The following is a 19,812-nucleotide window of genomic DNA, read 5'->3' as shown; positions in this document are numbered from 1 at the left end:
AGAGGCCAGAAAATGGTGGCACACACATCTTTAATCCTAGCGTTCTGGAGGCAGAGATCCATCTGGATCTCTGTAAGTTCAAAGCCACACTGGAAACAGCCAGGCATGGTGACTCACACCTTTAATCCCAGGAAGTGATGTCAGGAAGCAGAAAGGTTTATAAAGCATGAGAACCAGGAACTAGAGCCTGGTTAAGCTTTTAGCAGCAGTTTAGCTGAGATCCATTCGGATGAGGACACAGAGGCTTTCAGTCTGAGGAAACAGGATCAGCTGAGGAATTGGCAAGGTGAGGCTAGCTGTAGCTGGTTCTGTTTCTCTGATCATTCAGTGTTTACCCAATACCTGGCTCCGGGTTTGTTTTTATTAATAAGACCTTTTAAGATTCGTGTTACAAGGTTATTTTAAAGTATGGAGAGCCAAGTCTTGACTGTAAAGTGAGAACAAAGAAACCGAAGTGTTTGGTGCTTTTAAAAGGGACTGCAAATGTTTGTGCCCTGGGCAGCTGCTCCATAGAAAGAACAGTAAAAAAGCTTCGTTCTGTAGCTGCTCTGATTAGGACAAGCTAAGGTTGGAACACTATGCATCTCTGCATTGGTTTCCTCCCTATGAAATGGGAGCATCATGGAGGAGGAAACCGGATGAAGAAACAGACAGGCACCATAGCATAGTGAAAGAGCTTGACAAGTCTAACTTGGTTTTCAGAGAATTTTGAAAGCAACCATGTGATAAGTGATCTGAATGTTGAGGCTGTGGTGGTTCTTAGGTACTCATGTGTGAGAGTATATGTGCTTGGGTGCCTGTAACTATAATATTGGTGCTAGTTACAACATTCACAAAGAACCTATTGCATTGAGTGACAAGAGTATCCCAACCTGCTCTGGACAGACAGCTACACCTGCTGGGGGTGTAGGTCAGTCAGTAGAGTGTTGTTAGCCTAGCAGGCACTGGGGCTGATCTTCAGTCCTACATAAACTAAGTACGGGGGGGGGGGGTCACACCTGTAATCACAGCTCTAAGGAGATGGAAGCAAATGATCAGAAGTTCAAGGTTATCTTCAGACTCTGTCTCGGAGTGTGTGTGTGTGTGTGTGAAAATCAGGGTGAATTTACAGTGTGCAAACTGTTAGATGTATTAGCTCATTAAACTTGCAAACAAACCTGATGAGGTGGGTACTGACAATGCTACCAGAAAATGGTAGGGAATTTGTGCATGAAAGCTGACACATTCACTTGACACAAGCTGCACATTACTTAATGGGAAGCTCAGGTTAGATCTGAGTTAGACCACTCCAACTCTAGATGTCAGGGACTCAGTCACCAGCCTGTGTGCCTTTAGACCTCTCCAAGATTGTGGTCTCTTATTGCTACATTGCAGGGCCATTACTAAACACCTTCTCAAATTCCCTTCTGTCACTACAAAGAATGACAGCCTCCTAAAGAGAGCCAGCAGGTCAAGCCCAGTCTTGTGCTGAAGCATGGAAGAGGCCCCTCCTCTTAGCAACGGACGCTAAAGCCTGGTTACCCACCACAGGGCCTGGGGACACACTTCATTACTGTTAAAACTGCTCAGGGAAGAGGGGCAAGAGTCTAGGCTCCCAGGGGTGTTATTTGGGATAGCAAGCTTCCTCTTTTGTATATTAATATGTGACGGTGCTTCAGTTTTGTCCTCTGTCCTCTACAGAGACTTCAGGCTGTTCTAGGAAGTTCCAAGAAACCTACTGAAAAGAAACGAAGACCAAATTCTGCAAGGAGTGGGGACTGAAGGAGGACTCCTGGAGAATGCCATGCTACCTTTCATTCCATGTCTTTCCTTCTCTCCCTTTCTGCCAGGGAACTCCCTGGGATACCAACATCTATGACCTCAGAGAAGCAGCTCTGTGTCAGAGCTTCCAGAGTGTATGAAAATTCTGCTGCCAGCATTGTCCCCATTCTGCTCTAAGGAATCACAGATTTCAAAGCAGCTGGATGGGAGAGACTGATCCTCGGAGAAACTGAGAACTCCTTAGTCTTTCTTTAATAGGTACAATTAGAACAGGCACCATGAGCTACACTGATTGCTCATCTCAGAAGGTGGGTGTGACATTTAAAGTGTGTTTTTCTGTACTTGTGTCTTCAACATGAAGGGAACTGAGAATGTGGGGGAGGAGGGACATTTCACACAGAGAGATTGCCATGTTAGATTCCTTTGACCTAGAAAGTGTGTTGATCACATTTTTCAATTTTACTCTGAAATTTTGCAGGTAGAACTCGTTGTGCATTTCCCTTCCAATGCCATCAGGCCACACACTCCAGTAGGCAGGTACCACCTTTGAGTGCGCATTCTGGAGTATACTCTAACATAGTCTTAGGGCTGGGCACATGATGGCTCAGTGGATAAGAGCGCTTACTGCACAGCTTGAGGACTTGAATTCATCCCCCAGACCTGTGCTTAAATAGGTGTGGATGCATGGAGCTTTAAACCCTGCACTGGGTGGGGGTTAGGGTCAGAGGCAGTCATTGCTGGGGCTTACTGGCCACCAGCTTAGTTCCAGGTTCAGTGATAAACCTGGTCTCAAGGGAATAAGATAGAAAGGGACAGAGCAAGATATTTGACACCTGCTCTGGCTTCTGCCTATACATGGGCATGCACACCCTCACATACATTACTAATTTAAAAAAAATGTTTAATTTTAAAAGTCTCAGATAGGCATGGAAGTACCTTGTAATCTTACCACTTGGGAGACTGAGGCAAGAGGATTGTGTATTCCAAGGCAGTCTGGACGATGTGGTCTCAAAACAAGAACAACCTTATGAGAAATCAGAGTCTTGGCCCTGATTTGGAGTGTCATGGCAGAGAGCCATGAGAGCTCTATTTTTAAGCTGGGGTAGAATGGTTCTGGTATAGCAGGTCCACGGACGCCATCATGTGCAATCTGAAATAAACTGTCTGAACTGGGTGTGCTGGATTATGCCAGTAGTCTCTGTACTTGGGAAGCCAAGCAGCTGAGAGACCAGCCTGAGGCGCATAGCAGACTCCACCTTAAAAATGAACAAATAAGCAAACAGACTGCCCCAGAGTAACAGTTCTGCCCAATCCACATGCAAGAATCTTGGATAAAAAAAAGCCAGGAAGCCAAGACTTGAAGTACCCAGAGGAGCACTTAAAGTAGGAACCTTATAAAATTAGATCTGTTACATATCCAAGCCCATGGTCTCAAATGAAAACTCCCCAAAACTTATCAAAGACGACACTGGGACATTCATGCTGTTAGCACACCATTTTGCATAGCTAGGAAGCTGTGACGGTACTCCCCATTTCCTCCCATCAAGAGTGCTCCCTCAGAGAATTCCTAGCCAGAAACAGTCGAGAAAACGCTCCATTGTGTTGTGGAATTGATTCCTTCCTACGTGTGCTGTCCTGTTCATCATGTTTCTGTCCCACGGGCTTCTCTGTGGATGTCTTGGTCTGAGCCCATGAACTAGCTTAAAGATGAACATGTTTCTGCAGAGGTTCTCATCTTCTGCCAACTGCCTCATATTTGCTTTTTTTCATAAGCCCAAGAATGGCTTCTCTGTCTGCTTGTGGGATGTGGTGTCTCTCTTCTCTGTCCCGAGCTTTCTGAGTCAGCTGTCTTCGTGTCTACCTCTAGACTGGCCCTTTCTCAGGATGGGAAGATAGAAGTATAGTTCAGTGTGCGTCACACCTCAGAGGATCTCTGGGTTCAGGCAACCAAGAAGTCAAGTTAAACTCCGGGTTTCCACTGACGTCACCAAGATGCTTCTCATCTGGTGATTTTGCCAGCTTCTATTTTGCATTATTTTAAAGCACATTTTCTCCATGTGAGGCGGAAATGACTGTGGGAGTTCTGAGCATAAGCTGCCTCTCAATGAATAACACGAACGAAAGAAGGTGTGGCTTTCTCTGGAGCTCTGACAAAAGTCTGAGGAAATACTCTGGTCAGATGCTTGGCTCACATGCTGCCCTCTAGCCAGTCACCATGGATAGGAAAATGGAGCCATCTGATTGGTCTCATGCCCAGAGCCAGAGGCTAGGACCAGCCACATTGTGCCACATGGATTGAAATTGGAGTAGACCAGGTTTTCCCACCAGGACTGCATTCTACTTCTGGTGGGAGGATTAACTTTCCCAAGTACTATTAGCACTGAAATCAGGTTTACTCCACAGTGAACAGAAACACAATTACCAAGACCCCTCCCAGATAATGGTAACATTCTCCCTGACTCCACAAGGTCAGGGCTTTTGCATTCAATTGCTCCTTCCTGCTCTTGTGACTTACTCAAGATGTTCGGGTTTGCTGGTGTTTGTTGCTCTTTGAATGAAGATTTTTATTTAAAATGGATTTTAAAATCTAGGCCAAAGGAGAGGTTGCCACTGACCACAAATTCCTCTTGCTTGCAATGACACAATGCAGACAGCCCTGTCGATACATGTCTTCTAGCTGGGACCTTGAAAGAAATAATGAATGCCTTCATAGCCTTGAAAGTGCCCTGACCAGACTCTTCTTTGGTTGGTACTGTACCTGCTTTGGATGACCAGATTCGTTTCCAGTTGACTCTGGAGCTTTTCCTGTTTTGTTTGCCTTGTTGATCAGATCTGGCATGGATTTCAGTCATCAAGGAGGGAATTCGTGGAGAAAACTGCTTAGCTCTCAGGTCCTTGAGGTTGAGGTTGAGAACAAAGAGGCTGCTGTGATTTAGACCATCATATTAAAGCTGGGTATGACAGTTCATGACTGAAATCCCAACACTTCAGAGGCTGAGACAGGAGGATTTTGAGTTTGTGGCCAGCCTGAGTTATGAGTCCCTATCTCAAATAAATAAATAAATAAATAAACAATAAAAAAATCAGTATACTAAATTCTGTAAGATGAAAATAACAAGGTCATTGGTTCTCAAGAGCATCAGGCTTGCAGTGGGGACCAAGCAGCTCTACTCTGAATAAGTATCCATTGGCTAACCACTGGTAATAAATAGTCTTTGAGAAACACTGAATTGGGCTGTGACATCAGTGAACCCGTTCCATGTTTTCAAAGATCTCAAGCTAAAAGTACCTCTATGATCATGGCTTTGCCTGTTATCATTTCATTTTTGGTCCCATGACCAAAGTCCTAGTAATTTGCCATGTAAGGGGTTCTTGCCATTCCTGATATTTCTGGGGTGAAGGGTGATGCATGTTTAAAAGCTACTGCCCTAGAAGGCAAGTCTGCCTCTTGGTGTCTGGGATGTGTTACATACCATTCTGGCTCTTGATTCGATCACATTCTAGGGCTAAAGTCAGAACCAACATTGGCCTTGAAAGTAAAGAACAGCAGAACCTCTCCATAAATACAGCGGCGTCTCTACCACAGCCTCAGATACAACGCTGAGTCTTCAGACCAAAATCTCACACAATGCTGGGCAGCCTACAGCCACTTTCAGCTCTGTTCAGGGGAGGCACGTGGGCACTGTGGCTGTTCATCCCCGTCTGAGGCTCACACCCAAATGTACACTGACTGATGAAGGGGACTCTCACACCCATGTTTTCAGAGGAAATCACAGAGAGTTGCTTACATGCTTGTTAAACATGCAAAAGATGACAAGCTATTGGCTGAATTTTAATCAAAACATTGAATATGTGAAATGCAAGAGTCAACTTTTAAAAGCTATTCACTTTGGGGGCCCAACAAGATGGCTCAGTAGGTCAAGGAGCTTGTCCTGCAAGCTTGGTGACATGGGTTCAATCCCTAGAACTCACATAAAAGTGGAAGGAGAGAATCAATTCCACAAAGTTGTCCACTGATTTCCAACACACAACAAACATGCCATGGCACACACACCCACATCATGCACACATACACACACACACACACACACACACACACACACACATACATACATACACACCATGCACACACTCAATACTACTACTACTACTACTACTACTAATAATAATAATAATAATAATAATAAATGAATGAATGAATAAAATTAAAAGGAAGGTCACTTTTAATCCTACCCAGGGTTGGATAGGAGGCACACTCAAAGCTTGAGGTTTTCCTGAAGGGTAGGGAAAATAAACAGATTGTCTGTAAAAGAAAAGCCAGAGAGGAGATGCTGTAGAACAGACAGATTGATGATTTAAAAACACAAATGTTCCTGTATAACGGATGGAGGAGCCTGAGCAGCACTGTGTGCATAAGACTTCTGGGGACCTCTGCAGTTCTCACCCTCTCCAGAGGCCCAGAAATCTCTCCCAATTCCTGAAGAGAGCCTTTGTTCCCATTTCCCACAGCTTGCCAAAAATGACTCCATACATCATATGAGCCACTCCCAGGCTCGGCCAGAGCTGCCCCCTCTGCCTGTGTCTGCAAATGAGGAGCCATCTGAACTTTATGAGGTGAGTACCCACGGCTGCCTGCTCTTCTGCTGAGGAAGAAGATCCGGGGAACATACCTCATCTGTGTAGGTATTCATTTGGGTTCTAGTGAATGCAAACAGTTTTGGCAAGTGGGACTAATAGCTCTCATCACTTTGTCATCAGAAGACGCTGCAGCAGCATGAGAAGAGAGGTTTGTGTTAGGATGAAAGTGTATTTGCATCTGGCCTTGCCATTTTCCCACCATGTTGCAGAGATCTACTTCAGGATCTTCACTTGTAAAGTGGGAGTGGTTACATGCCCCTCGCTACCATGTCCATGAAGAATAAAAGCTTATTGTCCCCTAGGTCTTGGGTATTGAACGCCAGCTGTTTTCCTTGGCTTCATAAATCTTCCACTGGGCAGAGAAGTATCCATGCACTATGTGTTTCCCCAGATGTGCAGAAGGTAGAAACACAGCACACAGCATGTGAAACTCCATCTTAGCGGGAGCAGAGCCCAGGCTCACAGAGATGTCTCTGACTGTGTCTCCTTTACATTATTCTCCTTGCAGACTGTCATGTCTCACAGTTTTTATCCCCCCTTGATGCAACGTACATCCTGGACCCTGGCTGTGCCCTTCAAAGAGCAGGACTGCCACCGTGGACCCAGTGACTCCATTGGCAACAACTATTCCTTGACGGCCCGGGACATGAAACTGAAAGACCTGCTGAAGGTCTACCAACCAGTCACCATCAATGTCCCTAGGGACAAGACCAGTCAGGGGCTACCATTAGGTACTTTTGACAATATGCTGTATTTTGTGCAGAATGGGGCTTTGAAGTGAAGCTTCTGCTCCTGGGTTTTCATCCTGGCTCTGCCCTTAGTTGAACCTAATAGCTTTATAGAGCCTCACTCTTGCCATCTATGAAGTGGAAATTACTGTAATAGCTATGGTTTATGCATTGTTTGCAGACACCAGTACTGTTTAATGTACTTAAACTACCGATGTCTGCATCACAGATTACCCCAAAATGTCATGACTTAAATCAAATCCTATTCATCATCTCTCTGTGTCTCTCAGGTGAGATCTTGGTGTTTGGTTTAGTTGAGTAGTTCAAGCTCAAGATCTCTCACAATCATGTGATCAAGGTGCAACCAAGACCATAGTCATCAAAATACACAGAAAGGCTTCTCCTCCAGGCTTGCATTCTTGAGTTCTTGTTGACTGTTGGCCATGATCAGTGCTGTGCCACATGGCCTCTCCAGAGGGTAGCTTACACCATGGCTTCTGACTTCCACTGGAGTCAGTAAAAGAGGGAGCAAGACAGAGCCAGTACCTCAGATACCACAGAAAATTTTTGAAAATTAACCTTAGAACTGACACTTTTACCATAGTCTGTTTGTTAAAAATGAATCACCAGGTCCAGCTTCACATCAAAGTCATATTATGGAGTGGGGATTATAGGAGGGGGTCCATTTTGGAAGCTGTTTACCACATATATTTGCTTACAGAACCCTTTTGTGATTTTTATTAGGTATATTTTGGAGCCACTCATTCTGTTCTGTTTCAAACCCTTTCATATTTTCCACTTTTCCCTCTGTGATATAAGTGAATTCCTCAGCTGTGACCTTCCAACTCACTAATTTTCTCTTCAGCTCTGCTCAATATTGAATACATGTCTAAAAAGTGCTGTTGAGTTTTTTTTCTTGTTTCTTTTTGTGCATGTGTCTGTGTGTATGTCTCTGTGTGTGTTTGTGTGTGTATCTATGTGTGTCTGTGTGTGTATCTATGTGTGTCTGTGTGTGTTTGTGTGTGTATCTGTGTGTTTGTGTGTGTGTCCTAGTTTTATTTCTGTTGCTATGATAAAAACACCCCAACCAAAGAACTCAGGGGAAGAAAGGGCTAATTTGGCTCATAACTCCAGATTACAGTCCATTATGACAGGGAGGTCAAAGCAGTAACTAAGAGCGTCACATTCACAGTCAGAACAAAGGGAGACTGAAACATGAGTCTGCTGCATCCTCAGCGAGCTTTCTCGACTCGTAAACAATCTGGACCAGCCCTCGAATTGGTGCTATCCACCTTCAGAGCTGGTCTTCCCACCCCTGTTAACAATCAAGACAGTCCCCCACAGACAAGTCCACAGGCCAGCCTGATCCAGAAAATTCCTTGTTAAGACTGTCCTCCAGGTGATTCTAGGCAGTATCACCTTGGTGGTTAAAACTAACCAGCAGAGATTGCAGCATCTTTCCATTTTCAGATTTCTAACAGGTTCTGTTGTGATTTCCCCCTAATTTCTTATTCTGTTTTTATGGCACTAGGCCTAAGGACATCATGTGGAGGATTCCTTGAAGTAGTCCTCATCAGTGTTATTCATTGCTCGAATACACACTCATGTCTCTAGGATGTCAACTTTGCAGATTACTGCTTCAAGGACACAGAGCAAACATTAAATACCCTGGGTAGGAGAGCTCACCTGGAAACTTAGACTTAATGTTCTAATTGCTAATACTATGATTCTTGTTTAAGCCTGTTTGAGTTTTCATAACAAAGTGCATAGTCTGGGTAGCTTAGAAACAACAGAAGTATTTTAATCACATTCTGGAAACAGGAAAGTCTAAGGCCAAAAGAGCAACAAATTCAATATGTGAAGAGGGCTTATCCTGGTTTAGAAATGCTATATCCTTTTTTTCTTTTTATTAAAAAATTTTCATACAATATATTTTGATCATTCCCTTCCCCATCCTCCCAGATACTCCCTACCTCCCTACCCATCCAACTCTTTATATCCGCCCCCTCTCTCAAAAGAATCAAAACAAGGGGCTGGAGAGATGGCTCAGAGGTTAAGAGCACTGGCTGTTCTTCCAGAGGTCCTGAGTTCAATTCCCAGCAACCACATGGTGGCTCACAACCATCTGTAATGAGATCTGGCACCCTCTTCTGGCCTGAAGGGATATATGCAAGCAGAAGCAGAACACTGTATACATAATAAACAAATAAATAAATAAATCTTTAAAAAAAAAAAAAAGAATCAAAACAAGGGCTGGAGAGAAGGCTCAGAGGTTAAGAGTACTGACTGCTCTTCCAGAGGTCCTGAGTTCAATTCCCAGCACCTACATGGTGGCTCACAACCATCTGTAATGAGATCTGGCACCCTCTTCTGTATACATAATAAATAAATAAATCTTAAAAAATCAAAACAATAAAAACAATAATAAACAAAAATAACAAAACAAAACAAAACAAAAAAAAAAAAACCCTGCACCCTGCCCCACCTTGTCCACCCCTCTTAATAGTCTCCCAGACATCATTGCAGAGAATGGCTCAAGGCTTCTCATCCCTGATGTCTTTCTTTTTCCAATCTCACAGTATCTAAAACCTCATCAGAGCCCACCAAGAAGAAAATGAAGTTCTCCTTCAAAGTCAAGGAGGATGCTACTGGGTAAGGTGTCACTGTGGGTGCCATGGAACAGAGAAGACTGGATTGAGCCAAGTCATATTCTGAAAAGCTGGGCAGTGGTGGCACATGTCTTTAATCCTAGCACTCTGGAGGCAGAGGCAGGTGGATCTCTGTGAGTTAAAGGCCCAGCCTGGTCTACATAGTGAGTTCCAGGACAGCCAGGTCTGCATGGAGAAACTCTGTCTCAAAAAAATCTAAAGAAAAAAAAAGTCATATTCTGCTTCTTGGCTTGAAGGCATTATCAGACAGACAGTAGTTCATTTCCCCCACCCATCTTTCAAGCCTCTATAGAGAGTACGTTAATGAACTGAGTAAAGCCAGTGTTCACAGCATGGGAAGTGTTACATATCTGGGTCACCCAAGGTGCATACATTAGATGTCACTAGACACAGGGAGAAGGGATTCCCTTACAATCCTAAGAGCAGAACTGTACCAACCTTTCAGGATGCCCTTGACCTCCAAACACCCGTCATCCTTGCCCACGAAGTGTAACATGGACACGTGGTCGATCCACCCAGGAAGCAGACCAATGAGTCCAGAACAACAGATGGATGTGATGTTGCAAGGGGAGATGGAAATAGAACGTAAAGAGAAAAAACCATCTGAGTTAGACCTGGAGGTACTTTCTTACTGGGACCCTCAACTTGATAAATATTAGCTTGGCATCTGAGTGATTCAAAGCAGTGAATGGCAGAGTCACCTGGGGAATGTTAAAAGAATCCAGAAGCCCAGATTCCACTACAGAACACTGACTGAGGATTTGTATGTGTGTATGTTTGTTTCCTCTATTGGAGGGGGAGGGGCATGTGGCGATGCAGATCTTTGGAACTGGTGGCTTGTGAGTCCCTAGCACATAGCTTCCTATATGGCAGCCCATGGGGTGGGGGGTGGCCAAATTTCTTCAAAACAAGGACACTCAATTAAATCTGAATTTCAGATAAACAATGAAGACGGTTTTTTGGTATGAGTAAACTACTGTGTTCTGTAGTGTTTCCGGCAACCCTGTCGATCATAAGCAGAATGCAGCCTGTGAATGTGTTTTGAAAATGGGGAAAATCCCTAATGAGTTAGCTGTGCAACTCCTCTCAGGAAAACTAAAATACTCAGAGCCGAGCAGTTGTCTTCTCCTTCAGTGAGGAGCACCTGCCCGGTGCAGGTGACCTTGTCACATGCGGTGTGTGTGAAGTGACTGGCCTTGGAAGCATGGTGGCAGGGGACCAAAGGCATGGGTGGCTGCTGTGTGAACTGGGGCTGTGTGAACTCCGCTGCTTGGCAGCCGCTTGGCTGGTGCGGGGAACGGGTGCCCACAGCCACGCGGTCGTGATCTTTCCTTGCTTTGTTTATGGAAGAGATATTATTACTACTTGACCAACGGCATCCGAAAAGACATGATTGCCCCCGAGGACGAGGAGGTCATGGTGCGAATTTACAAGCTGATCCCGAAGGTGCTGCTGTCAATCCCATCCCTGGAACCCCTGCAGGTCGCACTCAGGTCCGAGAAGGAGAATGACTACTACTGTAGCCTCATGAAAAGCATCGGTAAGGTTGGGCTTCCGTGGGCACGGGGCTCCTAAGGAGGGCACTGCCCTGGCGCTGTGTGTCGGTCACTTTGTTGTTGCTGAGACAGCTGGAAAAATCAGCTCGGAGGAGGAAGGGTTTCATTTTGTCTCGTGGTTTCAGAGGTCTGGGGACACGATCAGCTGCCTCTATTGCCTTTAGGTGGTGATAGAGCAGAGTGTCACACAGGGGCACATGGTGCCATCTGTGCGCTGCTCCCTCATCCCATCCAGGAAGCAGAGAGAGAAAGAGCATGCGTGTGCTAACAGGCTTCTTCCTTCGGCTTCTAGTAGGAGGCTCTATGGCCTATATCTGCATCCTCAGTTACTGGCTCGCGCGTGCCAACCACCTCTGGAAACATTCTCCCAGACACACTCAGGAGTGCACCGTACTCATCTCTCAGGCATCATTCAGTCCAATCAAACTGCCAATCAAGATCAATTCTTGCATGGCCAATTTCTTTTTAATCAGCCACCATCCTGATTTCACTGAACTCACCCCAAAATAACCATGTAACTTTTAATTCAAATGTCTCTCCAAGCTAGCCACCGTCACTAATGTCTCCTTTTGAACTAACCGCCTTTGCACAGGCATGCTCGTGCAGACCTTGCTAAAAAAAAAATTAAAAAAAAAATAAAAAAATAAAAGGCAGCTTCTGGTTTAGAATAAGTGCATCTTGGGTAATATCCAAGATTCAGCATGAATGACAAGCTTCAGGTGGCTCGGATGTGACAGGCATTGCAATGCAGACACCCACACTTCAAAACGTGGCTCCAGGCCTGCCCCCCTCCCCTACATGGCACTTCTCTGCTCCCCTTAGCTGTCCCCTCCTCTGCAGTCCTGGTGCCTCCACTTTCAGCTCATCCTGGCTCACCAGTCCTCCCCGCCCCCAACTCTGCACTGTGCCTTTGTTTCTCTGCTGCTGTCCTCTCCTATTGGTAGCTTTGGACTCCCTTTTCGGACCCTTAGCTTTTGTATAGTGATGGGTGTATCACTGCTCCTCCTCTGTCCTAAGCCCAGTGTCTTGTACGTCCAGTAGATCACACTAGGAGGCATTTAAGGGCAGGTGATATGAGAGAGAAAGGGGAAGGGTGATCCTGTTATTTTTCTGCCTCGTTGTCACACCTTTACCAAATGTCTAGCTGTTTCTGTTTTCCTCACTTTCTGATGAGGTCAGTGTAACAGCTCTTTGTCTGTTGTCGCACAGAACCCGTCTCTAAGAATAAACCTATAAGGTCTTTTGCTTCTAGCTCCAACTTGCTTGTCTAGCCATATAGCTTCTTCAGCATCACCACTTGCACTTGATGTGTCTACCAGAGCATAGCTCACAGCCCCTTGAGCAGACTGTCTGACACCTTACCTCCACACACAACATTCCCCTGTCCTCAGTGTTCTTCCGATACTAAGCTCGTATTCGTTCTTCATGGTGCAGCATAACTGTGACCCTACCAAGATTCCACCAGTCTTTCTTTCCTAACAGAACACATTTGCTAATCTAAATTTCCATTTGTAAGTGTCTGGTGCTGTTCACTGTATTGATTTATGTTTGTGTAATTATCTTGGCGAGAGAAATCAATTAATCACTAATGGAGTACCAGCAGGTGCTAATGCACTGTCGCAGAAAAAGGAGGACTCATCCTCAGAATCCAAGTGCTGGACACTGTGAAGTCACACTCCTTCCGGTGAAGTATCTTCAGGAAGAAAACAGCTTATACCAACAGAATGTCCTCTCCCACTCAAGTCACACTCAATGGATTACCCCTGTCCTGGCCAAGGAGGATGCATTTCCAGGTGTAAACGGACAGAGACTCATCTCCGTTCTAAGTGTATGAAAGTTAGGAGCACAGGGTGTTTAAAGACCCTGCCTGATAGGGTGACCTCTCTCTCCACTCTAGTTGACTACATCCTCATGGACCCAATGGAGAAGAAAAGGCTGTTCATCGAGAGCATCCCTCGCTTGTTTCCTCACAGAGTGATCCGGGCCCCTGTGCCCTGGCACAACGTCTACCAGAGCGCCAAGAAGTGGAATGAGGAGCATTTGCACACAGTGAACCCCATGATGTACAACCTCAAAGAACTGTGGTTTGCAGAGTAAGACATGGCCCTTGGCCTTTGGGTCCTTTTCTTTACTCTTCTGCACATAAGTGAACCTCTTCAGTATGGCACGGTGACAGGAGCCCTTGTTCTACAGTGGCGTGGGCCCATCAAAGATCCTAGACAGAAAGTGTGTGGGTTGTGAATGGGAACCTGTCTACAGGTCTAAGGAGCCCTCCTTTGCCTTCCCAAAATACATTTCCCCATCTGTAAGTGCTGGAGCATGGTGGGTATACATTTTGAGCCATTAAGTTCCTGTCCAAATCTTAGCTCTGCTTTGTAGGTAGATGGCTGTGCTACTTCCCACCTCTGGGCTTTGCTTTCTTGGTCTCCAAGGTTGAAATAATAAGAGTTCCTACTTTAGAGGGATGTTAAGAGGAATTAGTAACTCAGCATGAAGTACTTAGTACCTGATAAAACTTAAGTCCCCAAGAGGAATCACTTCCCCATCACCTTCACTGTAGCGCCTGTCACCCTCAATTACAATGCCATGCTTCCTTCTGTCTCTCCTTTCGAGAAGGATGAAGGTTTGGGTCTGTTTTTACTTTATGGAGTTCTTTTGGAAAGCTATGATCTCTCGGTTGTATTTATCAATAATTATATTCACTGCCAGAGTTACAGGAATCAAGATGAGATGGAAGAAGACACCTTTTTCTTTTCAAATTTCAAAACTTGAGATATGAAGTTGACTCTTGTTACACATAGAGATTGTTTCCAGGACCCCGGATACTATGGTCCATGAACTCTCAAGTCCCTTAGATAGAATATTCTAGTATTTTCATATAGTCCTATACTTTCCCGTATACTAAAACCATGTCTAGACCAACCAGGCTGTCTAGTACAGTGGAAGTGCTCTGTGAGTAGTTGTCATAAAGGGTTGCTTAGGAAATAATTTCAAGAATAAATTCTGTACCTGTTTAGTACAAAAGCAGGGTTTTTTTTTTCTCAGAATATTTCCCACATGCAATTGGTTGAATCCAAGTGGGCAGAACCCACAGAGCTGAAAGACCAACTATAAAGCTCACTGTATTGGCTACTTTGCTGTTGCCATGGCAGATGCCATGACTAAAAGCAACCTCAGAAGGACAGAGTTTATTATGGCAGTAAAGACAGGGCAACAGTCAAAGACAGCATGGCAGCGGGATCAGGAAGCTACCTGATCACATTTCACCTACACACAGGGAACAGAGGGAAGAGAAAATGGGGTGAGGCTAGACCTCTCAAGAGTCTCCATAGTGACTGTCTTAGTCAGGGTTTCTACTGCTACAGTGATACACCATGATCAAAAAGCAAGCTGGGGAAGAAAAGCTTTACTGGGTTTACACTTCCATAATATGATATCACTGTTCATCATCAAAGGAAGTCAGAACCAAAGGAGGGCAGGAAACTGAAGGCAGGAGCTGATGCAGAGGCTATGGAGGAGTGCTGCTTACTGGCTTGCTCCTCATGACTTGCTCAGCCTGCTTTCTTATAGAATCCAGGACTACCTGTCCAGCAATGGCACCACCCACAATGGGCTAGGCCCTCCCCCTTCAGTCACTAATTAAGAAAATGCCCTACAGTTAGATATGATAGAGGCATTTTCCTTTTTTTTTTTTTTTTTTTTTTTTTTTTGGTTTTTCGAGACAGGGTTTCTCTGTGTAGTTTTGGTACCTGTCCTGGATCTCGCTCTGTAGACCAGGCTAGCCTCGAACTCACAGAGATCTGCCTGCCTCTGCCTCCCAAGTGCTAGGATTAAAGGCATGCGCCTGTCTAGAGGCATTTTCTTTTTTCTTTTTTTCTTTTTTTTTTTTCTTTTTTTTTTTTTTTGGTTTTTCGAGGCAGGGTTTCTCTGTGTAGCTTTGCGCCTTTCCTGGAACTCACTTGGTAGCCCAGGCTGGCCTTGAACTCACAAAGATCCGCCTGGCTCTGCCTCCCAAGTGCTGGGATTAAAGGCGTGCGCCACCACCGCCCAGCCGCTCACAAACAAAAATATAAGAGGCATTTTCTTAATTGAGGTTCCCTCCTCTCAGATGACTTCAGCTTGGATCAAGTCCAGCACACTGATGAACTTTCTCTAGCAATTCTCCACCTCCTCAGTATTCCACATACTTCCAAATGGTGGCACCAACTGGGGAGCAAGTGTTTAAATACATGAGCCTATAGAGGAAATTCTCATTCAAACCACCACACTGACCCCTTTAAAGTGCATGGACAGGAAGTAGTTTTTAGGCTCTTCACAAGTTTGGCCGCGTGCACCACTCTAATTCAAGGATTTTTTTGTCATTCACACTCAGCACCTGGCAACCATAATCTTCTTTGCCTCAGTAGATCTGCAGATTATGGATGTGTAACATATACTGAATCATACATTATATGGTCCTTTGTGTCCATACATAAATACAATATTCTCAACATCTGTTCACAACGAAGCAAATATCAGTAACCAACATTTCTTCTTATGACTGAATAATATTCCATAGTTTGGCTATACCATATTTTGTTTATCCATTCTATTAGTTATTTGCGGGGAGAGGAGAGCATGTGATTTTTTTTTTAATAGGCTCCTCAAGAAAAGCATGAATCAGAAGGGAAAGTTCACTGAAAGGTCAGGCTAATGACTCACTGCAGCTCATTAGAAAGTCAAGGGCACAAAGTCATCATGGAGAAAGATTTGTCAAGGAAACAACATCATGGTTGTCCTGTGTGATACAAACTCATTCTAAGAGGACAGAGATAACCTAAGATGTCTTTGTGATTGGTAAAGTTTGTGGATTTGGAGGCTATAATGAGATTGGTCTGAGGGAAAAGTGGAGAACCTGGTTCTATCCATGTGAGAAGTTTTTCAGGATTCAAGTAAAGATGAGTGAAGTGGAGATGTGTTGGATGTCTGTGTGATGAGGAAGACTCTCAGGTCCACCGTTCCCTAGAAGTGCTTTGTGCTCAGTTACACACAAATACAACTAAATTCACTACCCTGGCCCAAAAGGACCATAGGCAGTGGCATTTTAGAAGGAAGCAAGTCTGGTGGATCATTAAAACAGATGATGGCATCTAGAGGCAAGCACTGGGGTGAGCTTAGGAAACTGGGCAAAGATACAGTTTGAGAAGTAACTGTGATGACTTAAAGGACTAACCTATGGAAGAGGGGATGCTGGGAAGATGAATAGTGGACCTTGTGGGGTTGGGAAGTGGCAGAGCTTCCCTGGATCTAGAGAAGTGGATTGGGACTGGTGGGGGGAGCAATGTAGGGAGGATGGTGAGTCATCCATTCATTCCACAAATATTCAGAGTGTCTACATGGTATAAGCACAGAAATATAAGGGGTGCCTGGTAAACCTGCCCACAGGGGGAGTGGTTTGGTTCAAGGTGAAGTCAGTCAGTTCCACCTAACTCATCATAAGAATTCCAGGCAGCAAGGCTGGGTTAGCCAGCAAAGTCCACACACAGCATAAGGACCAGAGTTCATCCTTCAGTGCTCATGTAAAAAGATAGCATACAGGTACATGCTTACAATCCTAGGAATGGCGTGGGGGGTGGTGGTCGTGGATTGGGGGAGAGGAAGTTCCCTGGTGCTTGCCTAACTCAGTTAGCCTAGCCTACTGAGTGAGTTCTAGGTCAATGAAAGACCTTGTCTTAAAAATCAAGATGTCATCCAAGGGAAGATACCCAAGGTTGACCTCTGATTTACACACACACACACACACACACACACACACACACACACACACACACACACACGAGAGAGACAGAGACAGAGACAGAGAGAGAGACAGAGAGAGAGGAGAGAGGAAATAGAAAAGAAAAAATTTCAAAGAGCTTCATCAAAGCTGTCATGAAGCCTTGGGTTTAATTGACTGCTGGACTGGAGCAGGGAGGAATCAGAAGTGGTCCATCAACATGCATGTTCTGATTCTCACATGTTGCTCGACTCCAGGGCACACCATCACATAGAACAGAATGTGAACAGTGCCCTCTGTCACTGTTCCGTGCAGCAACAGTGGGCAGTTGTGCTCTTAGTTAACCAACATCAGTGTTTTATTTTTATTTTAATTGCAAAAGGAATGGAGGGCTGCAGGTGCTGTTCATTACTTTGCTCTTCTCTACCCACCCCACTATCCATTCCCTGAAATCGCCCAGCATCACTATTTCTAGAAGGTGCTACTCTAACTTAAGAGTTAGAATTATGGGGGTTGGGGATTCAGCTCAGTGGTAGAGTGCTTACCTAGCAAGCACAAGGCCCTGGGTTTGGTCCTCAGCTCTGAAAAAGAAAAAAAAAAGTTAGAATTATGAGAACAAATCATGAGAACCCATGTCCTTTGACTTTGCCCCACAGGATGGATTGGTCTTTCACTCTGGCATTTCTCCCTCCCTTCTGGCAGATTTAAAGACCTCAGATTTGTTCGGACAGCAGACTTACTGGCTGGAAAACTGCCCCTGCTGCCTAATGAGTACCAGGAAGTGATCCAGAAGCACTGCCAGGAGGCACGGCAGGTTCTTCTCAACAAGTCAGTATCTCCGGCAGAACACTGGAAAGATTGAGAACTCCCACATCTGAGAGCCCATTTCTATCTGGGAAGGACAGGAAGTGTGTTGACTTCCTATGATACCTTCTGTCCCTGTCACGTGCCTATCCTCTAGCAACCTCATAGCCAATTGCTCTCTCTACCCCTCCCTCCCACACGCCCTCTGCCTTTTTCAGAACCGTGTTTTGTTATAACATCATTCTCATGTGTTTCTCCCTTGTGATTCTTTCTATCTATGGGTGCTATGAGACAATGTACACAAATAACTTGTATTGAAATGACCCAAAATGAATAGCCTCAAAGTCCAAAGTTTGGAGATTGCCAGACATTAGGCAACTTCCTTTCCTTTAGTGAGTGCATATAGGACTATTTTCAGAACAAAGAAATTACTGAGTGGCAAGTTTACTAATCAGATTATCTTTTGCTGTAACAAATTCAACTTAGGAAGAAAAGATTTCAGCTCACGCTTTCAGAGGTTTCTGTCCATCATGATGGGGTGGGTCTGCTTGAGCCCAGTGGCTCACAACATGGTGGCCAGGAAGCAGAGAGGGAGAATGTGCTAGCAGGCTTCTTCCTTGCTCTGTGAACTGAGCCTCCAGGCTGTGGGACTATGCAGCCCACATTCCAGCTCAGAAAGCCACTTCCTTGGCGTTCTCCTGTCTCTGCAGGTGGATCCCCACCTGTGCCCAGCTGTTTGTCTCCCAGAAGGAACACTGGGTCCACTTCGCTCCCAAGAGTGACTACGACTCCTCTAGAAGCATCGAGGAGTACTTTGCTTCGGTTGCCTCCTTCATGTCACTTCAGCTGAGGGAGTTGGTCATTAAGTCCCTGAAGGACCTGGTCTCTTTCTTCATGATACACAAGGTATGGAGGAGAGTCCATAGCCAGCCCTCTGGAGGGAAGACAGCCTGGTTAGAGCTCACCTACATCCTCAGCAGGGAACCAGGCCAGAAGGTGAAATTCTGAATTGAATACACACTGGTGACTATGACTTTACCTTTTTTAAATGCATGGCAAACTTTTGTCATATCATTACCCACTACTAAATTTATGGAAAAAAAATCTCTGGAAGCAAATTTTCAGGGACTTTTCTTAAGAAAATTAAAGAATGGTTACACAAGATAGAACATGTACCTCGTTCAGGGTGAGGAAAGGCCACTAGGAAGTTTTCAACTTCCCTAGTAAAAAGATGGAGGTGAGACTATTTGCTTTCAACCTTCGGCTTAACACTTGGGAGCTGTTAGATTGTTGTATGCATTTGTTGCTAGTAGCGATTTGTTGTTTGGTCTTTGAGAGGGAACCTCCAAGAATAAAAAGCTTAGTTGGGTCTAGTTAACAGCCTCATGGAACTGCTTCAGTAAAGTGGAAGGAAAAGCATAAAGCATGAAGCCCTGATTTTCAAAGCATTAAAGGCTCCCCTAGATTTAGACAGCCCAAAGATCAAGGGAGAGTGTCTGAAATTTTAGGCTGTGGACATATTTCACCTTTAAAAGTATAGTGATGGTACTGGAGAGATGGCTCAGCAGTTAAGAGAACTGACTGTTCTTCCAGAGGACCTGGGTTCAATTCCCAGCACCCACATGGCAGCTCACAGCTGTCTGTAACTTCAGTTCCAGGGTACCCAACAAACTCATGCAGGCAAAAACCAATGCACATAAATAAAAATAATAATAAAAGTATAGTGAATATTTTTTAATTTCCTGATTATAAAAAGGTCCAATTCTTAGCATTTTTCCAAATAAAGTAAAAGTGGTGACTCATACCTTTTATTCCGTGACTCAGGAAGTAGAGGTATAGGCAGGCAGACTTCTGTTAGTTGCTCCAAAAATATAAAAGCCAGTGCTGCTGAATTTGGACTC

General features: G+C 44.7%; 1 protein-coding gene across 1 annotated transcript in view; it reads left to right on the top strand.

The window, feature by feature from the left end:
* The first annotated feature begins 1,525 nt into the window (after window positions 1-1,525).
* The window catches only part of Dnah3 (dynein axonemal heavy chain 3), a 165,125-nt gene continuing 146,838 nt past the window's right edge, over window positions 1,526-19,812 (top strand). The window contains exons 1-9 of the mRNA XM_042282688.2: window positions 1,526-2,069; window positions 6,271-6,375; window positions 6,908-7,130; window positions 9,707-9,779; window positions 10,242-10,416; window positions 11,147-11,336; window positions 13,250-13,445; window positions 17,810-17,935; window positions 18,622-18,817. Of these exons, the coding sequence (XP_042138622.1) occupies window positions 2,040-2,069; window positions 6,271-6,375; window positions 6,908-7,130; window positions 9,707-9,779; window positions 10,242-10,416; window positions 11,147-11,336; window positions 13,250-13,445; window positions 17,810-17,935; window positions 18,622-18,817 (1,314 nt within the window). The 5' untranslated portion in view covers window positions 1,526-2,039. The remainder of the gene's footprint in view (window positions 2,070-6,270; window positions 6,376-6,907; window positions 7,131-9,706; window positions 9,780-10,241; window positions 10,417-11,146; window positions 11,337-13,249; window positions 13,446-17,809; window positions 17,936-18,621; window positions 18,818-19,812) is intronic.

This window comes from Peromyscus maniculatus, chromosome 1, assembly GCF_049852395.1.
Source record: "Peromyscus maniculatus bairdii isolate BWxNUB_F1_BW_parent chromosome 1, HU_Pman_BW_mat_3.1, whole genome shotgun sequence".
Taxonomy (NCBI): domain Eukaryota; kingdom Metazoa; phylum Chordata; class Mammalia; order Rodentia; family Cricetidae; genus Peromyscus; species Peromyscus maniculatus.
Note: the sequence above shows the minus strand (reverse complement) of the source record. Positions and strands in the feature narration are given on the sequence as shown.